Consider the following 19916-nt stretch of genomic DNA (forward strand, 5'->3'; position numbering starts at 1 on the left):
CTAGACACAACCTAATCTGCCTTCCACTTAACAGGCTTTGTTTATCTGTTTTTCCTATTAGCTGGGCCTTCAATGCTGCACTAGGTTATAATGAGAGGACATTTTTTGAGCACAGGCACACTTGAACAGAAATGGCAATTAACTAGTATCATCGCAAATGCTCTGGGCCTTTAGTCTTTCTCTTGGTGATGCCTGGAGCAAAAAATGTGTTTACTCAAGACAGAGCCTATTCCGGTACCCTCTGTTCCAGCATCCTTCCCCTTTCTTCTCTCTGTTGTGCAAAAAGGTGTTGTGTAAAAAGGTGGTCCGAAGACCTTCACCAAGGTCTCAAGTCCATGTTTTGCTGCCCCTGTGATACGGTGCTCCCTGACCTCAGATTCCTCATTGGTAAAATGGGAGTAACCATCTTCAGGCTGCCTGGCCCCGGGTTATACTGTTATGAGGCTTGGCAGGGAGAGAGTAGGCACAGGCACATCGAGGGCCACAGAGCCTCTACAAACTGCACTGTCCCTATCACTGTGTGGGCAGGAAGAAGATGACTATGAAAGTCCCAATGATGACCAGGATGGGGAGGACGATGGAGACTATGAGTCCCCCAATGAGGAGGAAGAGGCACCCGTGGAAGATGACGCGGATTATGAGCCGCCACCCTCCAATGACGAGGAAGCTCTGCAGAACTCCATCCTGCCTGCCAAGCCTTTCCCCAGCTCCAACTCCATGTACATCGGTAAGGGCCCGTTTCCAGATTTTCTGGCCCCAGCAGCCCAAAGCCAAGCTCCCCACTGCTGCATGGAAGGCCAATGTCCCAGCTTGCCCATGTAGCAGAAAGCTCTGGGTCTCGATACCTGCTCGGCTTCTTAACAGCTCTGTGGCTTTGTACAAGTAACTCTACCTCTCTGGGCATCAATTTCCTCATCTATGAAACAGGTTAATAAATGTATGGACCACACAGGTTTGCTGTGAGGACTACTAAGACTGCAACCAATTCTTGCCTATGGTGGCCGATATCAGCATTGAACTACCACCTAAGGCTATTTGGCAGTTTCAACTCACTCTGCAGTTTACTCAGGTACTCCAAGAGTACTTTCCTGTTCCTCCCCATCTTTTGACCAAATTATAGTTACATGGCATTATTATGCTAGAATAAACATGAAGATATTGAGTAGGGTTTGACTATAACTTTAAAAAATATTAGACAGTGTTTACGATTTTTATTGTCTATCTGTCCTTTTAGCCCACTTCTCTCTCCATTCATTCAACAAACATTGTTGATCTGCTGGGAGCCCAGGCCCCATTCTCAGTGCTTAGAAATGATCAGGAAAGAAGACACAGCCCCTGCCTCCTGGGGCTTACATTCTAGTAGTGGTGTTGACAGAAAAAAAACAAATATATTCTTGCATAATATACTTTCAGGGAGAAAGCTGAAAATTGAAGGTCAGTACCACAAAAAACGAATTCCATTTAATCCTTTATGCCGTATAACCCATTTCCATTTTAAAGCCCTTTCACAAAATGTTGTCTCAATGTCTCATGGTGGTTTTTAAACATCTGTGTAATAAGGACAACCATGATCAAGTCTGTTTCATATACAGGGAAGTGGAGGTCTGGGTAAGCAATGGATAAGTCAGTTGTTGAGTGCCTTGCGTGTGCCAGTCATTAAGATACAGAGTGAATAAGAGCCCTCGCCAAGGGACTGACAGTCCAGCACATGACACAACCTCCAACAAATGAGCCATGAGGTTACTTAGTGAAACCGTGATACAGAGGCAGGAAGACAAGCACAGATGAGGCTGGAGCGTTTGCCTGAGGGTGTATCTTTAAGCTGTGATATTAAACCAAGATTAAAGAATAAATACAAGTTGGCCAAGTGGAAATAGATGTGGTAAGGGAAGAACATTTGAAGCAGTAGAAACGGCTGTGCAAAGGCCCTGAGGCTCAAAGGAGCATGGCCTATAAGAGAAGCTGAGGGATGGCCGGTGCGGGTGGAGTAGGGTGGAATTAGATCAAGCTGGGCCTTGCTCCTACCCTCTTCCCTGTGGAAGAGCCGCACCTCCCCAAGGCTGGGACTAGAGTCAGGCAAGAGAGGCACCCAGGGCACAAAGCGTAAGGAGGCCCTACCCACTTACCCCTCTTGCTTGATGGTCTTGTCCTGGCCTTTCCCTGTCAAAGGGGTAGGAAATTGCCAGCCTGTCAACCTGGCCTAGGGACACTTCCCTGGAGATCTGGATAATGTGAGTTTCTGCCCAGATAATGTGAGTTTCTGTTCAAGACAAATCTAGCTTCCACTTAAGAGTCTGTGGTCTGGTAACAGAAGTTGGTGACCAGTTCCTCCCTTTATGGGAAAAGATGAGCAAAAGGAGGAAGTGTCAGGGAGGAGACAGCCCAGGACATTGGAGAGGGGAAGGAAGGGCAGACAGAACAGGATCCCTATGGCAGTGAGAGCTAACTTCACCCTGCACAGCTGGGTGTGCCTGTGAGATTTTTGGCATGTGTGTGTGTCTGTGTGCACTCATGTCTCAGCATATATATGCACGTGTGTGCATGCATGTGTGCACATGTGTATATTTGTGTGTCTGCATACAGAGGTATGCATATATTTACTTCTTACAAAATTGTCTGAAAATCCTCCCTTCCGGTTCTAGCTGAGCTAATTACAAAGAGGCCTTTCTTGATTGGCAAAATCTCTGATAAATACCTATTCCAGTGAAATGCAAAGAAAGCTGAGCCTCTGTATAAGGCGAGTGACACAAACTAGGACAGAAAAAATGGGCAGGGAGGGGTGGGTGAGATCCAGGCTGGGTCTACCTGTGACTGGGGCTCCTGCGGGCACTGGCGTGGGCCTGGGGGTCAAGGATCATGCACTCCCGGGGCCCCGAGCTGCATATCTGGTCCTGGAGACCCCTGAGCTTGGCCGACACTCCGCTTTCACCTTAATAACCTTGTGTTTCCACAGACCGGCCCCCCTCTGGGAAAACCCCCCAGCAGCCTCCTGTGCCCCCCCAGAGACCGATGGCCACCCTCCCGCCCCCGCCAGCTGGCCGGAATCACTCGGTAGGCCTCCTCCCGTTCTTTCACTGTACTTGGTGTCCACTGCAGTGATTTCCTGCGCCAGAGAGAAAAATAAAACTATAAACATCTATCTCATTCTAATTTTGTAAGAAAAGATTATAATCTTTTCCCTCGGCTGGGGAAATGCATACCCAAGCATTCACACGTGTTTCTTTTTTGGGTTAAAATACTGGTGGTTTTTATTTACTTCCCACTATTTGAGAGAAGTGAGAACTTCCAGAGAAAAACCCAAAGAGAACCGAATTAAGTCCGTGGCACCTATTGGTGTTGCCTGGGTACCGAGCCTTCCTCTCTCCTGCAAAAAGACTTGCGCCACCTTCTGGCCAACACCTGAAATTCCAAGGACAGGTGCCTTCAGACCGGAGGAGACAGAGGCAGCAAACCCCGTTTTCTCCTTCTTCAAGCATACAGCCGGGCTCTTGTGAATCTGATAAGTTCCCAGAGTGACCCTGAGAAGCTCATACTAAGGAATTGATAGTTATGAATGTGTTCTCTTCACAAGTTTATCTACAGATGTATATTGCTTTTGAGATTTGAAGACCATCTTTTGAGATGCAGGATTCACTTATTTAATCAGCAAATATTGACTGAGCAGCTACTATGTGCCAAGCAGTGTTCTAGGCGTTGGGGATAAAGTGTGAACAAGATAAATAAGGTCCCTGCTTTCATAAAACTCAACTAGGGCTGGGGGAGACAGGTCATCAGACGGTAGACAGATGTCTGAAAGAGATCATTTGAGTAGTTATGTGTGGTTCGGGGGACAGAAGACCAGGTAAAATGATGGTATGGGGGGGGAAGTGACAAGGACCTGGGACAGAATGAGCCAGTTGTGGGAAGAGCCAGGAGAAGAACGCTCTAGGGAGAGGGAAACAAGTGTAGGGATGCCAAAGAGGGCACGACCTTGAGATTTTCCAAGAACTGCAAGAAGATTCTATGGTGGGGACCCCATGAGTACTGAGAAGGGATCACAGCAAAGAGTTGAGAGGGCAGACATGGGCCAGCTCAGGCAGGGCCTTGCAGGACATTAACAAGTTTTAATTTTGTTTCTAATGTGATAGGAGCCACTGGAAGTCTTAGCAGGAAAGTGACATGCTCACTCTGCTGCCTGCAGAAAAGAGCTTGCGTGGCAGAGTCTAGAACAGGGAGCTCAGATAGGAGGCTACTGCAGTAGTTCAGGGAAGAAATGGACATGGATGTTTGTAGGCAGAACATGAAGATGAGGAAAAGTGAGCAGATCCAGACAGGTTTTGGGAGTGCCGGCTCTTGCTGATGTATTGGATGTGCTTCCTAACGTTTGGATCTTTATGCAGCCACTGCCCCCACCCCAGACCAACCACGAAGAACCCAGCAGAAGCAGAAACCAGAAAACGGCAAAGCGTGAGTACAAGGGATGCTCTCTCTTGCCCTGTTCTCACCAGGCACTCCCCTAGCCCCACCCAACTCCCAGCCGACTACTTTCTTCTTTTAATTGATGTCAGCTTTTTCCCCTTCCAGTCCCTGCTCCTTCAATAGACAGAAGCACGAAACCTCCCCTAGATCGTTCATTAGCTCCGTTTGATAGAGAACCCTTCACACTAGGTGGGTATGATTCACATTTAATGCATAGTAATAATGATAAGCTGTTATAAAGTGCTTCCTGTCTGCGTTTCACATGTACCATCTCATTTAACTATGGCCACAATACTAGGAAGTGGAGACTAGTAGAATCATCCTCATTTTACAGATAAGGAAACTGAGATACAAAGAAGTACCTTCCCAAGATCACACAGCTACCAAGTGATGGGAGTAGAGACCTAAACCCAGATCAGCCTCATTAGAAAGCTCCTGCTTGCAGCTTCTGGGGGCTGTGCTGCTTCTCTATGTGATGTGGATGATCTGTGTACACAAATCCCACTGGCCTTCAGCTAAGAGGCTTTAGGGTACAGAGAGAGGAACTGAACTGAGACAAGAGGGTTGGAGGAGCTGGTGTCTGCTGCCTTGCCTGCTACTTAATAGCTCACGGACCACAGGGATGTTAGTTTTTCAGAGCTCAATCTCCTAATCTGTAAGGTAGATGTTCTGTACATAGAAAATGCTTTATAAATCCCTAAGGTGCTATTCAAATGTCAGGGATGTTTTTGTTTTAGGTATGCAATTGACCAAACATTGGGTACACCACAGTGCTTTTTCTTCACAATTTACACAGAATATTCTTGGATTGCAGTTACCTTCATGTGAAGCTATTTTGAATTCAATTCTTAGCTACCATTTATTGAGCAACTACTATGGGGCAAGTGCTCTACCTACCACAAGTACACCTACAGTATCTCTAATCTTCATACCAACTCAACAAAGGAGGTGTATTTTTGACCTCACTTCTCAGATGATAAAATTAAGGGTCAAAGAAGTTGAATAATTTGCCTAAATTTGAACACTCGCCTTTCTGACTTCTAAGTGGGGGCTGTTTTCCACCATATCATGCTGCAATTGAGGACCCTGGGTTTTAACTTGATGTGAACTACATGAGTCTGAGGAAGGAACTCTGCAACTGAACGGATAAGGAGCCCAGAATCCCAGCTGCCCCCACCCCTTTCTTGGCTATGCTCTGAGCAAGGCATTTAGCTTTCTGTGGCCTCAATCCCTTTTTGTCTGTCAGCAAAATGATTTTCAGTTCTTGGATTTGAGGCTGCTGCTCGCTGTTCTTTCCCCGAACTACATCACAGCTCTGCTGAGTCATGCAAAGCTGTGCTGGCTGTTTTGGCTTGGAATTGCCTGCTGTAGAGAGCTGTATAATTACATGGAAATGACTTCAGATTCCAACCCTGCTCACTACCATGAGCCAAGACATGAGAAAAGTGGAACACTGACATCAAATCCTTCACAATCACCTCCTGACACAAAAGTTATTCTTTTAAAATATTCTTTTTTTCTATATTTAAAAGCATTTTTAAAAGACACACTTTTCTGACAATTTCTGTTTTACCCTTGAATTAGTCCCTTTTCTGTGATGTTTTGGAAGGATTACTGTCTTCTTAAAATGTTTACACTCCATATGAGACTTTTAACATGCTCAGAGAATATGCAAAAATTGGCAAATTTTGCCTGGCGTGGTGGCTCATGCCTGTAATCCCAGCACTTTGGGAGGCTGAGGTGGGCGGATCACAGTGTAGGAGATGGAGACCATCCTGGCTAACACGGTGAAACCCCGTCTCTACTAAAAATACAAAAAATTAACCAGGCGTGGTGGCGGGCATCTGTAGTCCCAGCTACTAGGAAGGCTGAGGCAGGAGAATGGCGTGAACCTGGGAGGCAGAGCTTGCAGTGAGCCGAGATCATGCCACTGCACTCCAGCCTGGGCGACAGAGCGAGACTCCGTCTCAAAAAAAAAAAAAAAAAAAAAAAAAAAATTGGCAAATTTTAAAATACTTATTCAGGTCAAAGAATATAAATCTAAGTTTCCTGGGTGCCCCTCTAAAGTAGAGGATCCACCCCAAACAAAGTTTTATAAACATCTTTTATACCATCAAAACTCTCCCCATTACCAGCAAGCTCCTTTTTTTTAAATTTATTTTTATTTTTATTTTTTGAGTCAGGGTCTCACTCTGTCGCCTAGGCTGGAGTGCAGTGACACTATCATAGCTCATTACAGCCTCAGATTCCTGGGGTCAAGCAATCCTTCTTCTCCAGTCTCCCAAGGGGCTGAAGTTACAGGTGCATGCCCCCATGCCTGGCTAATTTTTAAATATTCTGTAGAGACTGGGGTTTCCCTGTGTTCACCAGGCTGATCTTGAACTCCTGGCCTCAAGTGATTCTCCTGTCTTGGCCTCCCAGCAGGCATGAGCCACCGCACTCAGTTCCAGTAAGCTCTTCACAGGGAGGCAATATTCTTATCATGGGCCTGGCATGTACTTGGTCCTTAAAGAATAAATCATGTTGTGAAAATACAACTCCAGGTAGATAATATCACCATTCGCCATAGGGCGTTAACTGTGCCTGGGTATGGAAGGAAGGGAAAGAAAGGAGAGTTAATTAACAATTGTCAGCCCACGTGGACCATATGAAAGTCAAAATAAAAACGTAGAGGCAAATCTCTAAATTTGTTTTATTTAGGAAGACAGAATTGCAATTTGGGGCAATTGGTCTTCAGGGTCTTCAGTATGTCTGAAGAACAAAAAGAAGATTGGAGGTTTTATAAAAAAGAGAAGTGTTACGTATTGCTCATTGAGAAAGTTCATCGGTTCTGGGGGGCTGGCAAGTTTTGATTGGTAAGCAACGGCAGAGGGCAAAATTAATCTTCGAGTTGCAGCAGATTATTTCAGCAACTACTAGATGAAACTGGTTTCAGGTTACAGCAGGCAGTTTCAGCAGCCAACGTCACATAGAATCACATTTCTGGAGCAATGTTATGTGTCCTGAGTGCTTTTCCCTCTGGCTTCTGGACTCTGTTTTCCTTGGAGGTGATAAAATTCCCAATTTGTATGATCAACTTTCACAATCAAGTGCCTGATCCTGCATACAAATTGTCACCCGATTCTTACGACAAACTTATAGAGTTTTAATCTATAATCTTCATTTTAGAGATGATAACATTGGAACTCAAAAACCTTAAATAACTTGTTCATGATCATACAGGATTTGTGTCTAGACCTGGTTGAATTTTGTTAGTAATACTTTCATCACATTGAAGACAAAGGGCGTATTTATTCTGGGGGACTTTAGATAGAATACAAATTAAATTACTTTGAATAGCTTTGTGATGCACAATTATCAAGTACACCTGGCATTTCTTCAGGGCGCCTGAACATCATCCGTTCTAGAAGAAAAGCAAAACAAACAAACAAATACTAACAAAAAACAAGCAGACAAAAAAGATTTGCAGCATACCGGGAGAATCTCCTGAAATGCTCTCCCCAAGTGAAAGGTTTTTTCAGAAACTAAGTGGAGTGCTTCATTTACTATCAAGTGTTTCACAGAATTGGATAAAAATTACCCTCTCCGTGGCAAGTGAATTTATTTCAGATATAAAAACAAAACTTAGGCTGCAGAAGAAATACTTTGGCCAATTAAAGAGGCATAAAATCCCAAGAAAACATTAATCCTTTTGATCATCAGTTATATAAAAGAAAATGTTGATTTTTTTTAAAAAAAAGCACAGAATCCACAATACTACTTGTATGTACATGAAGCTGTGTGACCTTAAAATTAAATGGTCAAGCCGTTTAGTTTCTCTGATCTTATAAAATTTGGTGGTCTCTAACGGACCCTTCCTAGTCTGAAGTTTCTGATTCTTTAATGCTTAAACCCCATCAACCCCCAAAAGGGTTCAGACTCATAGTTTCGTCAAACTCTGTTTTTAAACCTCATGCTTATGAAGTTCTGAACTCATGGCCCCTCTGCTCTCTGTCATTTACAGGAAAGAAACCACCATTTTCTGACAAGGTAAGCTGCGAACTTGTTTTTTGGTTTTGTTTGTTTGTTTTGCATCTTGTCCTCATTCTTTGAAAAGTGCTTGGACACTCATACATTTTTCCTCCTGTCTTGCAGCCCTCGATTCCAGCGGGAAGGTAAGACTGTTGCATCTACATGAGGGTACATGGGACATTCTGTAGAACTCTGCCTCAGCAAAGTTTGTTTCTCACACATCCTTTTCCTGAACTCCACAGGCCTCTCGGGGAGCATTTACCCAAGATTCAAAAGCCTCCTTTACCACCAACCACGGAAAGACATGAAAGGAGCAGCCCCCTGCCAGGGAAGAAGCCACCTGTGCCAAAGTAACTGTCTGGTGTTGCTTGAGCTTGTCACTCAGAGTGGCCGGCAGACAGGCTGTCCTGTGCTGACTCTGCAGTGGGAACTGAGGCTCCTCGGTGCTCCCGGGCAGGGTGGGCCTGTTTTTTGCTGTGGCTTGAGGGATGTTCAGGCTTCACAGGTTGGCTATGAAGGATCAGGGTCTGTTTGAAAGAAATGGACTCTACTGAGAAATGAGTAGAGCGACATCTAATCAAGGGTATGGGGTGACTGCTGTTTTTAGAGATTCCAGTCAAATATTTCATTGAGTTTTCCAACCTCGTTATAGCAAAGCCTTCACAGTGCACGGGAACTGTACTCACCATTTTATTTTTCAGTACAGTAGCAGAGAGGAAATGGTTGGGGGAGGTTTTCAGGTCACCGCAAGTGTCTTCCTTACTGCTCAACCACATTTGATAATTGCAGAATACTGAGCTCTGCCTTAGTATTTTTAACTCTGCTATGAAGTAGTTTTCAGCCTATTTACCAAATGGCACACATGTACCTGGGGTTAAGGCCAACCTTGCTACTTGCAAAGAATACATCCAAGGCTTCCATCTCATTTGTGAATCAGAGGTCATAACTATCGCCCTTGCTTGGCTGTTGTGAGGATTAAATTAGGACCAGGGCTAAAGTGTGTCAAAAAACCTCCTCAGTAATGGAGTTTGATAACACTTTAGTGTAATATTTTTTAAAAATCGAAATAAATGCAACAAACTCACAAGGAACAAAATTCCAAAATTTTAAATAAACACAGAATGAGATGATGATGTGTGAAGCATCTGACACACAGGAGGTGTTCAACAAATTGTCCTGCTCTTCCCCTTTTCCCCAGAGAGGACATTATACAGCCCAGGCAGTGCAGATGCCTGTTGCAGTCCTAAGGCAGCTGTCCCCAAATCTGTTTGACTAGCTCATTCATCTGGGCAAAGTGTACCAAGCCCCCTTTGGAATAGTCCCAAAGCAGCAACATTTTCTAATTGTCTTTTCTTTACACCAAGGTGGGCCCTGAGAGGGCTGTTTTAAAACGAGAGCAAGGGAGAATATTACCTAAAATGTTTTCATTTCTTGGGAAAAACAACAGCTCAGTAAAATTTAATAGCTACTAAAGAGTTAATCTGCTGACTAAACCATATATATATATATGTGTGTGTGTGTGTGTATATATATATATATAGTGTGTGTGTATATATATATATATAGTGTGTGTATATATAGTGTGTGTATATATATATATATATATACACATAATTATTTGCTGCATTAGTTACGCAGAACAAAGGTTTGCCTAGCTCAGCTTGCATTGATGACAGAACCACCCCCTCTCCCGTGCTCTATGGGGGTCTGTCGCTTCCCATCTTCCCTGGGCTCAATGGGTTCGATTTCTCATTATTCAATGAAGCAAAACTGTATTCTAAGGCTGGCTCTTTGAAACTCTTCATACTCAGTTCTTTTTCTTTGCCCTAATTCATTCCAGGCATGGATGGGGACCAGAGAGAAGAGAGAATGTAAGTACAAAATGTCAGTTTGTAAGTGCTTGATACAGGGAAAAGCAGCGTAGGCTCTGAGGAGGTTGGGACTCCATCCACCTTGGCCTTGGCCCAGCTCCTGGAGCAGGTCCTGCACCCAGGGGTCTCTTGAGGGCTGGTGCCTCTGTCTTTGGGCCTTGGTCATTGTCTGGAGCCCATCATGCTGTGTTGTTCAGCTCGTGTCCCTCTAAGAGCTCCCAGAGTGGCTGGGTTAATTGCAGCCCCATTACCAGGGGCTGGTACTTACAGGGCACAAGGAGAAGAAGAGGATAAAGTAAGGGATGCCCAGAAGTTTGGGCCATGCCTAAATTTCCGAGGCTACTGTTTTCTTTTTCAATACTTCCACAACCTGAAAAAGAAGGGAAATAACATTTCTTGAATGCTTACCATATGCACATTGCCATGCTACTTGAATATGACCAGTTGTCCCTGTTTGCGCGGGATGCTGTCAGTTTTAGCACTGAAAAGTCCCGTGTCCCAAGAACTCTCTCCATCCCAGGAAAACCAGGATAGTTGGATATTACTTGCTTTACATATGAGTATAATGAACCTATAAGGAAACATCTTTTCTCTTTTACGGAGAGGAAAATGAGGCTCAGAAGGAATAAGATACTCTTTGCAAATTGCATGCTTATAAAGAGCCAGGATCTGAACTCAGATCTGCTGAGTTTCTCTATACCATAAGCCTCCTGAAGGCCATCAGACCCCTGCTCTCATTCAAGGGCTCAGCCCAAAAGCGCCTGCTATTTTTGCAGCTCTGTGCTAGATGCTGTTCTTGTTCCAATGAAGTGCTGAGATCTTATGGAGGCAGGCACACTCCCAACCCCACGTGCCAGACAGCATGCGATCATGGGATGCTCTGTGGGGCTGAGGGAAGAAAGTGTGCCATGTGGCTCAAGGAGCCAGCAGTGACTTCCTAGAGGAGGTGAGATTTATGCTGGTCATTGAATGATAGGGAGGACACAGAATACAGTCATTCTTCAAGAAAGCCCATGGGGATTCCCCTCAGGAGTGTCCTGAGCAGGTGGATACCAGTGCCCACGGAGGCTGTAGGGACAGTGAGAACAGTGGCTTGGCTGCAGAGATAGGGATAAGGCAGAGGTAAGGATGGACAGTGAGGATAACATCACATGCCCGGTTCCCAGTCTCCGGAAGGATTGACACTTGTGCTCATGAGAATCTGAGAGTTGTATTTTCTGGAACCAGAGGGAATATGCTTGCAAAAGCATTGAAGAGTGATTTTGTCGTGTGGGGTTTGTGAGCCCATGTGTGTTTATTTATGCAGCACTTTGCTGGGACTCCCAGTTGGCCAGTTGGGATGAATAATTTTGACTGTGGCTTTTTTTGCCTTCTCTCAGTGTGTGGTAGGATTGATGATGGCAAACTTTTATTAAAGAGCACTTAACATAAGCCAGGCACAAGTAGTAGCTAATTTAATCCTTCTAACAACACTTTGAGAAAGATGCTGTTTCATCATTACAGATCTGGCCTAACTAAACAAGTTCAAGCTGGCCCTTTTGGTCTACTAGTTGGTGGCAACATCATTTTTTTCTCTTTGAACCCCGTTTCTTATCTGAGTAGAAGAGAAAATAGCCCCTCCATTGTCTAATTTCCCAAGGTTGCTCTGAAGATAAAAATGCTGAGGGTTGTAGATGAACCCTGTAAGCCACCGTATAAATATGCTCTTATTGCTCTTAAGAAGAGTGGCCATTGCAAAAGAGAGCCAAAAAGAAGACTGAGCTTTGGTCAGACATATTTGGGGTTGAATCCATCTCTGCAACTCCTGGCAAGCTAAGAATTCTTCCTCTGCATCGTGCTTTTGTAAGATGAGGATGTTAAATTTTCGGAGGGTCACTAGGGGAACTGAATGAAATCTTGTGTATGAATCTTTTGGACACATTGTAGTTGCTGTCAATATTATATCTTTGGGCCCTTTTAGGCACCTCAGAATCTATTTCATGCTGAGTATATGAGGAGAGTCTCATACTAGAATGCCCTTAGATGATTGTTTGTATTAAGAAATCGTAAACCACTTAGCAAGTTCTATTATTCTCCACAGTATATTTATTATGAGGATGTATAACTGCCAGAGAAAGAAACAGATACTTATTTGATTTATTTGATTGAGAAATGCAGTTTTTATTTGAAGAATTGTATTTTGATGATAGCTTAATATCTTTTTTTTCTTCCCCTTCCCAGGATGAAGATGATGGTATGTTCGGAAACACGTTCTTACAGCTTATAACTCATTCTTTCATTTTCCTGCTCAGGCATTCAAGTGGAATTGTTTAGTACAGGAACCCCATAGAATCAATTATAAGTCTTAAATTAGTATTAAGTAGACTTATGTCAATTGGCATACCGCATAACTATAGTAAAATGGAATTACTTTGTTGGATTACCAAAGAAGACTAAATTCATGTGTAACAGTGCAGCTTACTTAATTGTATCACAAAACGTAAAATTGCATGCATGGTTTGATGGAAACATTTCTCACATTTATGTCTTCTAACACACGTGGGTAAAGAATCAGTAACTGCCAATGAATAAGATAGCATAAAATTTTGACTTTCATAAAACAAAACTTGTAAATCATTTCTGAAATTTATAAGGTTTCCAGCTGACAATTTTCTGCCAAGTTAACATTTCAAAAATGAAAAACAAAATCAACGTGTATTTTAGAGTATTATCTAGATCTGCGCCCCTTTGTAAATGGATTCTATGGTGGTTAAGTCATCTAGAAACACCTTGAGAACAAGGTTCCATCCTGCTACTTCCTAGTTACATCTGATCTGCTGGATTTTTGTGTCCTCTTTATACTAGCTGTTTCTAACTGGGGGGCGGTTATGGAATGTTTCTTAGTGACAGCTGGGGCCTGCCAATCTCATTCATTGTTTTCTATTTCTGCACAGTGCATCAAAGGCCTTTGCCCCAGCCAGCACTACTTCCTATGAGCTCCAACACTTTCCCTTCGAGATCTACTAAGCCAAGCCCCATGAACGCTCTCCCATCCTCTCACATGCCTGGAGCATTCTCAGAAAGGTTTGTGGCTCTGTCATGAAATTCTAGCTTAATATAATGTTTAGGTCCATCCAGTACTGAAGTAATGCCAGGTGGATTGAGAAAGAAGGAAATGATCAGGTTGATAGTAGGGTCTGAACATTTTGGGTCTTAAGACATAAAACCAAGCTGAGCATTTAGAACGATATGTTAATCCACCAGTGTCCTCTGAGTCTCTGCTTGAGGTGAGAGGGGTGAGGAATTGACTTCCTCCTTGATCCCTCCAGATAGAATGGGCCTTTTGGTAGAAAACAAAGAATATTCTCACTTTATGAGTTCAAACAAACAACAATAATTAAGAAACCCAGTTAGTCTAAGTACTTGAGGTTCATCTGCATCTTGGTTGGGGAGACAGAAAATGCGCCTTGTGCTTGGCTGATGCTAAGAATTCATTGCAGTATCTGTCCCCCTGTTTTCTCAGTAGCAGCTGTGTTTCTCAGGGCTGGTATGAGGCTGCCCAGGGGCAGAGGCATGAGCAGGAGAAAGGCCCAGTCATTATCCCCCAACAAGCCCACAGGCAGCCTGTGGTGTCCCCCAAGTCCTCCAGCCCTGTAGGCTCACCTTCTCCCTTAATATTCAAGGAGAGAAGCCAAGATCCTTCCCTAATATTGTAGAAAACTCAACCACCCACAAGGCTCATCCACCACCGCCAACTCCTAGCAGGATTCTCACAATGTTTCCTCTGCCCTGGGACCCTCTGGCCCTGAGTTTCTGCTGCTCTTCTCCCTCTTCCCGCTGGCGTCTGCTGCCCTGTACGCTGACTCTCTTGCCACTTTCCTCCACACTAGCCCCAACCCCATCCTTCTTTCGCATAAAATCCCACTCGCACAAGGTTGCTGTGCAGAGCAGACTTTCCCCAAAGGTTTGGACTGATGGGTGCAGGAGTTACTGCTCAGTGTGGAGGGAACAGACAGCATTTCAGGGCCCCTGGGCCCGCTTCCCCACCCCAGCCCTGTAAATGCTATCACCCTCTGCTGCAGAGCCCACCTAGCAAGCACTTCCCTTCTCACCTGGCTTACCCTCTCCTTGTAGACCCTAAGCCCTGGGGATTCACTGCTCACCAAAGACAAACCCGTTAATATAATTTCCTAGCAAAAGGGAAGTCCTCTGAGAAGAGGACTTCTGTATTCTCCCAACTCAAAGAGCTCAAGTTGCAGCCAATTTTTAAAGTAACTTTTAAGTGCCCTTTACACAGTTGAATGTTGTTGCTGTTCCGCTTTATAAAGCTTGTTAGACTTTGGCATGGTCCACAGTGGAATGTAGTTCCATTCCCTGTGTTCTGTGTTCTGTCCCTGTGCCCAGTCCCCATGGTTTTGGGGGCAGCAGGGGAAGTGTTACCAAATCAAGAAGCATTTGCAGCCTGGCTTCCCTAACCCAGCTCCCCTGTCTGGCCCCATCACCCCAATCCAAATAAATTTTGTTCTTTTTCTGTCTCCTCAGTAACAGCAGTTTTCCACAGAGTGCCTCCCTGCCACCATACTTCTCTCAAGGTTTGTACTCTGGGCTTTTGTGACGTGCTTCAGCCATCATGCCTTTATGACTGGATCCCTAACCTGTCCCAAAAGCTTTTGACAAGGGTTTTACTGTTTCCCAAAAGCATCTGATTTCCTCATTCAACATTTAATTCAGTGTCTGCGGTGTGCCAAGGGCTGTCAGAATGATAGGCTAGTACCTAAAACACAACACACACACACACATATACATATACGTGCCCATACACGCGTGCACATATACATGCACACACACATGCATACACATGTACACATATATACACGTGCACACAGGTATACACATACACATATACACACGTACACAATACATGCACACACATGCACATGCATGCACACATACACACATGGACACACCTACACACACTTCACCAGGAAGCCAGCCCTCATCCCCAGTCTTCCCGTGCAGAACTATTCCTCCGGCTGCGGTTTCCCTACAGAATCCTCAGAAGCCTGTTTGGCTTTCTCTGCAGTTTTAGATTTCCATGATCAATCTGTCCATGGTTGTGAGTTGGGGAGCACGTTCAAAATACAGACTAAGAGAACTTAACCTCACAGATTCTGATTCAGTAAGTCTGGAGTGAAGTCAGGGACCTGTGTTTTTAATAATACCACCTCTGGATGTCCATGATAAGTATTCGCTTAGAGTGTTCTGCAACTTGAACGTGCATACAGATCACCTGGGAATTGTGTTAACATGCAGATTCTAATTCAGGAGGTCTGGGGTGAGGCCTGAGTTTCTGAATTTCTAACCTATTCCATGCGATGCTGTGACTGCTGGTTCATGAACCACTTTGAAAGGCGCCGGGGCAGGACTAATTTGTGTTTTTTATCCTTAAAGACTTGCAAGTGACAGGTACTTGGTAGGCACTTTAAAAATGCTCGTTGAATGAGCATCACATGACTGGGGAAGTTACCCAACTCTAGTAAGTAGATCTTTTTTTTTTTTTTTGGGTGGGGGGACGGAGTCTCACTCTGTCACCCAGGCTGTAGTGCAGTGGCGCAATCTCGGCTCACTGCAAGCTCCACCTCCCGGGTTCACACCATTCTCCTGCCTCAGTCTCCGAGTAGCTGGGACTACAGGTGCCCGCCACCAGGCCCAGCGAATTTTTTGTATTTTTAGTAGAGACGGGGTTTCACTGTGGTCTCGATCTCCTGACCTCGTGATCTGCCCGCCTCGGCCTCCCAAAGTGCTGGGATTACAAGCGTGAGCCACCGTGCCCAGCCGTAAGTAGATCTTTACCATTCCAGGAAACTGGCTTAGCATTGCCAGATTTTCCAATTTTTTCTCAAGAAAAGTGAAATTATTTAATTTTTAAATGTTGACTTAAATTTTTTAAAAAATGCTGTGAAGAACAACAACAAAAAAGCCATTTTTTTGCACTCATGTTCCACGTGCAGTGTGTGCACGGGCCAGTGTGTGTTCAGTAGAAAACTGTATTAGTAAATTTGAATTGATAGCCTCAGAATAAACATTTTTTCCAAGAGCACATCTAAGGTATTCAGTTGGGTGCATCATTCCATAGAGGGGCGAGATCCCACTGCTGACACCAGTGGCACCCACTGAGTTTTCAACGTTTTCTAAGCATTTGAGGTTATGGTGTCCATGTTCACCACGTGGTTTTCACAGTTTCTCACCCAACCCCGAATTTTCCACAATCCCCAAAACTCACTGTGTTTTGCAAACACACATTTGTGTTACCTCCTTGCCTCTGTAGCCATCTGAGTTCCAGACACATCACAGCATTATTTTCCAAAGCAAGTTCCACAGATCTCCAGTTTTATGAGTCTGTGATGGGGCTTATTAATGCAAATAGTTAATTATTTTTGGAACATTAGCTTCATCCAAGTTGATCTCTTTTTCCCCTAAGACTGCCAGGACACCTGGTCCTCGGTCTTCTCCACCGGTTGCTCCAACATCAGAAGGGTAAAAGTTGTGTTGTGCTTTGTCCAAAAATCTGTCACAACTCCCTTGAGAGTCTAGATATTAAGGGTGGTAGGTGACTGCAATAAAAATGTGTATGTGCTTCTCTGTTGTGACTTAGAACTCTATGATGCTGGCCTGCAGGTGCAGAGGCAGAAAGAGAATCATTTCTTAACTGTAGAATGGCCATGCAATGTTGGCCTTGGTTCTGTTACTCTCCTGTATTGTTAGGTTTCATTCATTCAACAAGCATTATAAAAGTGCCAAGTGTTGAACTGCAAAAAAATGGGGATGGGGAAGGTCTGTCTAGGGACTGAGAACTTGGAGAAGGAAGGCACTGGCAGCTCAGGGCCAGTTTGTTTAGAAACAGGGAAGGAGCATCTTAAACAATCCTGGTGATGTAGCTCAGGAGACTTGTTTAAAAACAGGGAAGGACCATCACAAATAATCTTGATGATGTGGCTCAGGAGGCTTTAGCCCTTCCAGGTGACTCTCCTCTCCTCAGTGGTGTAACAAGGTAGACATAGTGACAATCCGTGGTGTAGAACCACCGGAAGTACTTGCTAACATGCAGATTTCTGAGCCCCAGGTGCTCGCAAGTCGCCCAGCGATTCTGACTCATGTACAGTAGCATTTGGTAACCACAGGTTTAAGTTTTGGCTTTGCCACTGATAGCACGATTTGCTTAGCCTCTGAGCCTGTATTTCCTCATATTCAAAATGAAGACAATACCTACCTTGTAATGTTGCTGTGAGGATTAAAAAAAATGTACACACAATACCTCACTCAAGATCTGGACAGAGTTGTGCTGAATAAATATTTGTTGAAGGTATGAATAAATGATGGATGAATAATTAAGAGAACATTTGACTCACAGAATTTTTCTGTTTTTAACCACAGCCTGGTGCATAGAAAATACCCTGGGCAACTGCAATAAACACAACTAAACCTTTCCTGAGATTAGGAAACATTCTCCTAAAGTTTCAAGGAACTGTAAATGAGAAAAAAGAGTTTTAGAGAAGATGAGGCACAAGCGCTGGGTAATTAATAGGTGCCCAGTAAAAACTTCCTGATCTGTAGTGCCTTCTATGTGAGTTGAACACTCTACCTGTTTAGTTAGAACAGCAGGTAGCAAACTTTGATTCTAAAAGCTAGCAATATTCTCAAGGTAATTTCATCTTCTCTTGGGTCACTTACATTTCTTTTTATGGAAACATTAAGAACATAATTATCTTCATTATTGCATTGTCCCTACATCAGCTGTTGGGAATCCATTCTGCCTATGCTGATATTATAAGAATCTATGAAAAATTTGTCTCTTGAGCATTCATTTTGACGTTCACATTCATTAAAACAATTGCAAATTTTTTAATAAAGGGATCTAGTCACTTTATATTATGTAACATGCACATTTAGAAAAATCACTCAAAGTTGAGGTTCTCTTCTCAAAGTTTTACTGGCATGATTACAGAATAACGCCTGAGCAGCCCGCATGGTTTCAAACAGATGAAAATTTTTTTGAAGCCCTGGTTTCTTAAAATGCTAACTATAGGACAAATCGCAAGGGTATTTTTATTTATTTATTTTTTTGGCAGGAGGGGGGAATGTGTTTTGTGTCTCGGTAGCAGCAAACAATAGCTTACAGTAAATTAACTTTCAGAATTCTATACTTTTGAAGGCCCTAGCAACAGACCACCTATCAGAGCCGAAGGCAGAAACTTCCCCTTGCCACTTCCAAACAAACCTCGGCCCCCATCCCCCGCGGAGGAAGAGGTAAGAGAGCATATGTTTTTACTTTTGTTTGTTTGCCTTTTCCCTGGTAAAAGAATCACCAGAAACTCCCATTGAATGTTCCTCTGTACTTTTATCTTCCATTTGTTTTATTTTATTTATTTGAAAAAAAAGTTAAAGGAGAAGATCCAGATGAACAATATGTTCTTTTTCCTTGGCGTTCTTTCAGACTCTTTCAATGGCAAACAGTGTTTTGTATTAAACACCAAGAAAAATAATCCTGGTTTTTTATGTTTATGACCTTGATTCGTCACTTAACTGCTCGATAACCCATTTTTTTAATCAAGCAGGTCATTATGCTAAACTGAAGAAATTACTGTATCTGTATCTTTCCTGAAGAGGTTCCGTACTGTAAGGAACACTTACTCACAGGCATTTTTGCAACCAGTGTCATGATAAAAAGCAGTTCACACAAAATATCTTCTATTTAGCCCCAGCTAAATGACTCTGAATGCAAATTAAGAAAACAAATGTTTTCAGACCTCCTGGAATTGAGGTGGGGATTTATGGAAATGATTATCCAGAGGCTTTTCTTTTCACTTACATCTGTAACTGTAAAATTTATTCAGTTTCTAAAAATTTACATTTTCAGAATTCATTAAATGAAGAGTGGTACGTTTCTTATATTACCCGACCAGAGGCAGAAGCTGCTCTTAGAAAGATCAACCAGGTATTGTGCTATAGTTTATTTTAACATAGTTATAAATATTAATGGCGGAGAAGGGAACTGACTTGTCCTGAGTACCAATTACAGGCCAGGAATTCTGCTAGGTGCTGTTGCTTACTGTGATACCTAGGAGACCCATTAGTGCCAGCTTCACAACTACCAGCACCCATAGCAGGGATTCCTAGGCTCAGGAATCATTAGGCTGGCAGAAGAATCTCAAGGCAGTCATTTGGTTGGCAGAATCTTAGGAGATTTTATTAATGAAAGAGCCTGTCTTGTCACAGGAATCACATGGTGTCAGAAGGAGAATCTCTTTCCCCCGAAGTTCCAACATCGTACCAGTTCTATTTTCCTCTTAACACAGACGTGCCATTCATGTTGATGCGAAACGACCAATATTAAAGAGACGGCAGCAACTTTTTGCTTTTTGCCCTAGACGTTTCTAGCTAGTCCTTTGATATCATATTTCCCGTATCATAATATATTATCATAAAATATCATAAAACATATTTCCCGTAGCCAGTGCCGAAACTTTACCTTAAATTTATTTATCAGAAATGGGAAAGCAAAAATCTTTCATCTTTCACATTTAAACTCCACACCAG

General features: G+C 43.4%; 1 protein-coding gene across 1 annotated transcript in view; it reads left to right on the forward strand.

Moving 5' to 3' along the window:
• LCP2 (lymphocyte cytosolic protein 2) overlaps positions 1-19916 on the forward strand; it is a 50140-nt gene that overhangs the window by 26473 nt on the left and 3751 nt on the right. Inside the window, exons 7-19 of the mRNA XM_003268647.4 lie at positions 529-727; positions 2954-3051; positions 4380-4446; positions 4564-4647; positions 8462-8487; positions 8593-8612; positions 8712-8819; positions 10310-10340; positions 12561-12573; positions 13274-13403; positions 14862-14911; positions 18532-18626; positions 19237-19314. Coding sequence (XP_003268695.2) covers positions 529-727; positions 2954-3051; positions 4380-4446; positions 4564-4647; positions 8462-8487; positions 8593-8612; positions 8712-8819; positions 10310-10340; positions 12561-12573; positions 13274-13403; positions 14862-14911; positions 18532-18626; positions 19237-19314 — 999 coding nt within the window. The remainder of the gene's footprint in view (positions 1-528; positions 728-2953; positions 3052-4379; positions 4447-4563; positions 4648-8461; positions 8488-8592; positions 8613-8711; positions 8820-10309; positions 10341-12560; positions 12574-13273; positions 13404-14861; positions 14912-18531; positions 18627-19236; positions 19315-19916) is intronic.

The sequence above is a fragment of the Nomascus leucogenys genome, chromosome 2, assembly GCF_006542625.1.
Source record: "Nomascus leucogenys isolate Asia chromosome 2, Asia_NLE_v1, whole genome shotgun sequence".
NCBI lineage: Eukaryota > Metazoa > Chordata > Mammalia > Primates > Hylobatidae > Nomascus > Nomascus leucogenys.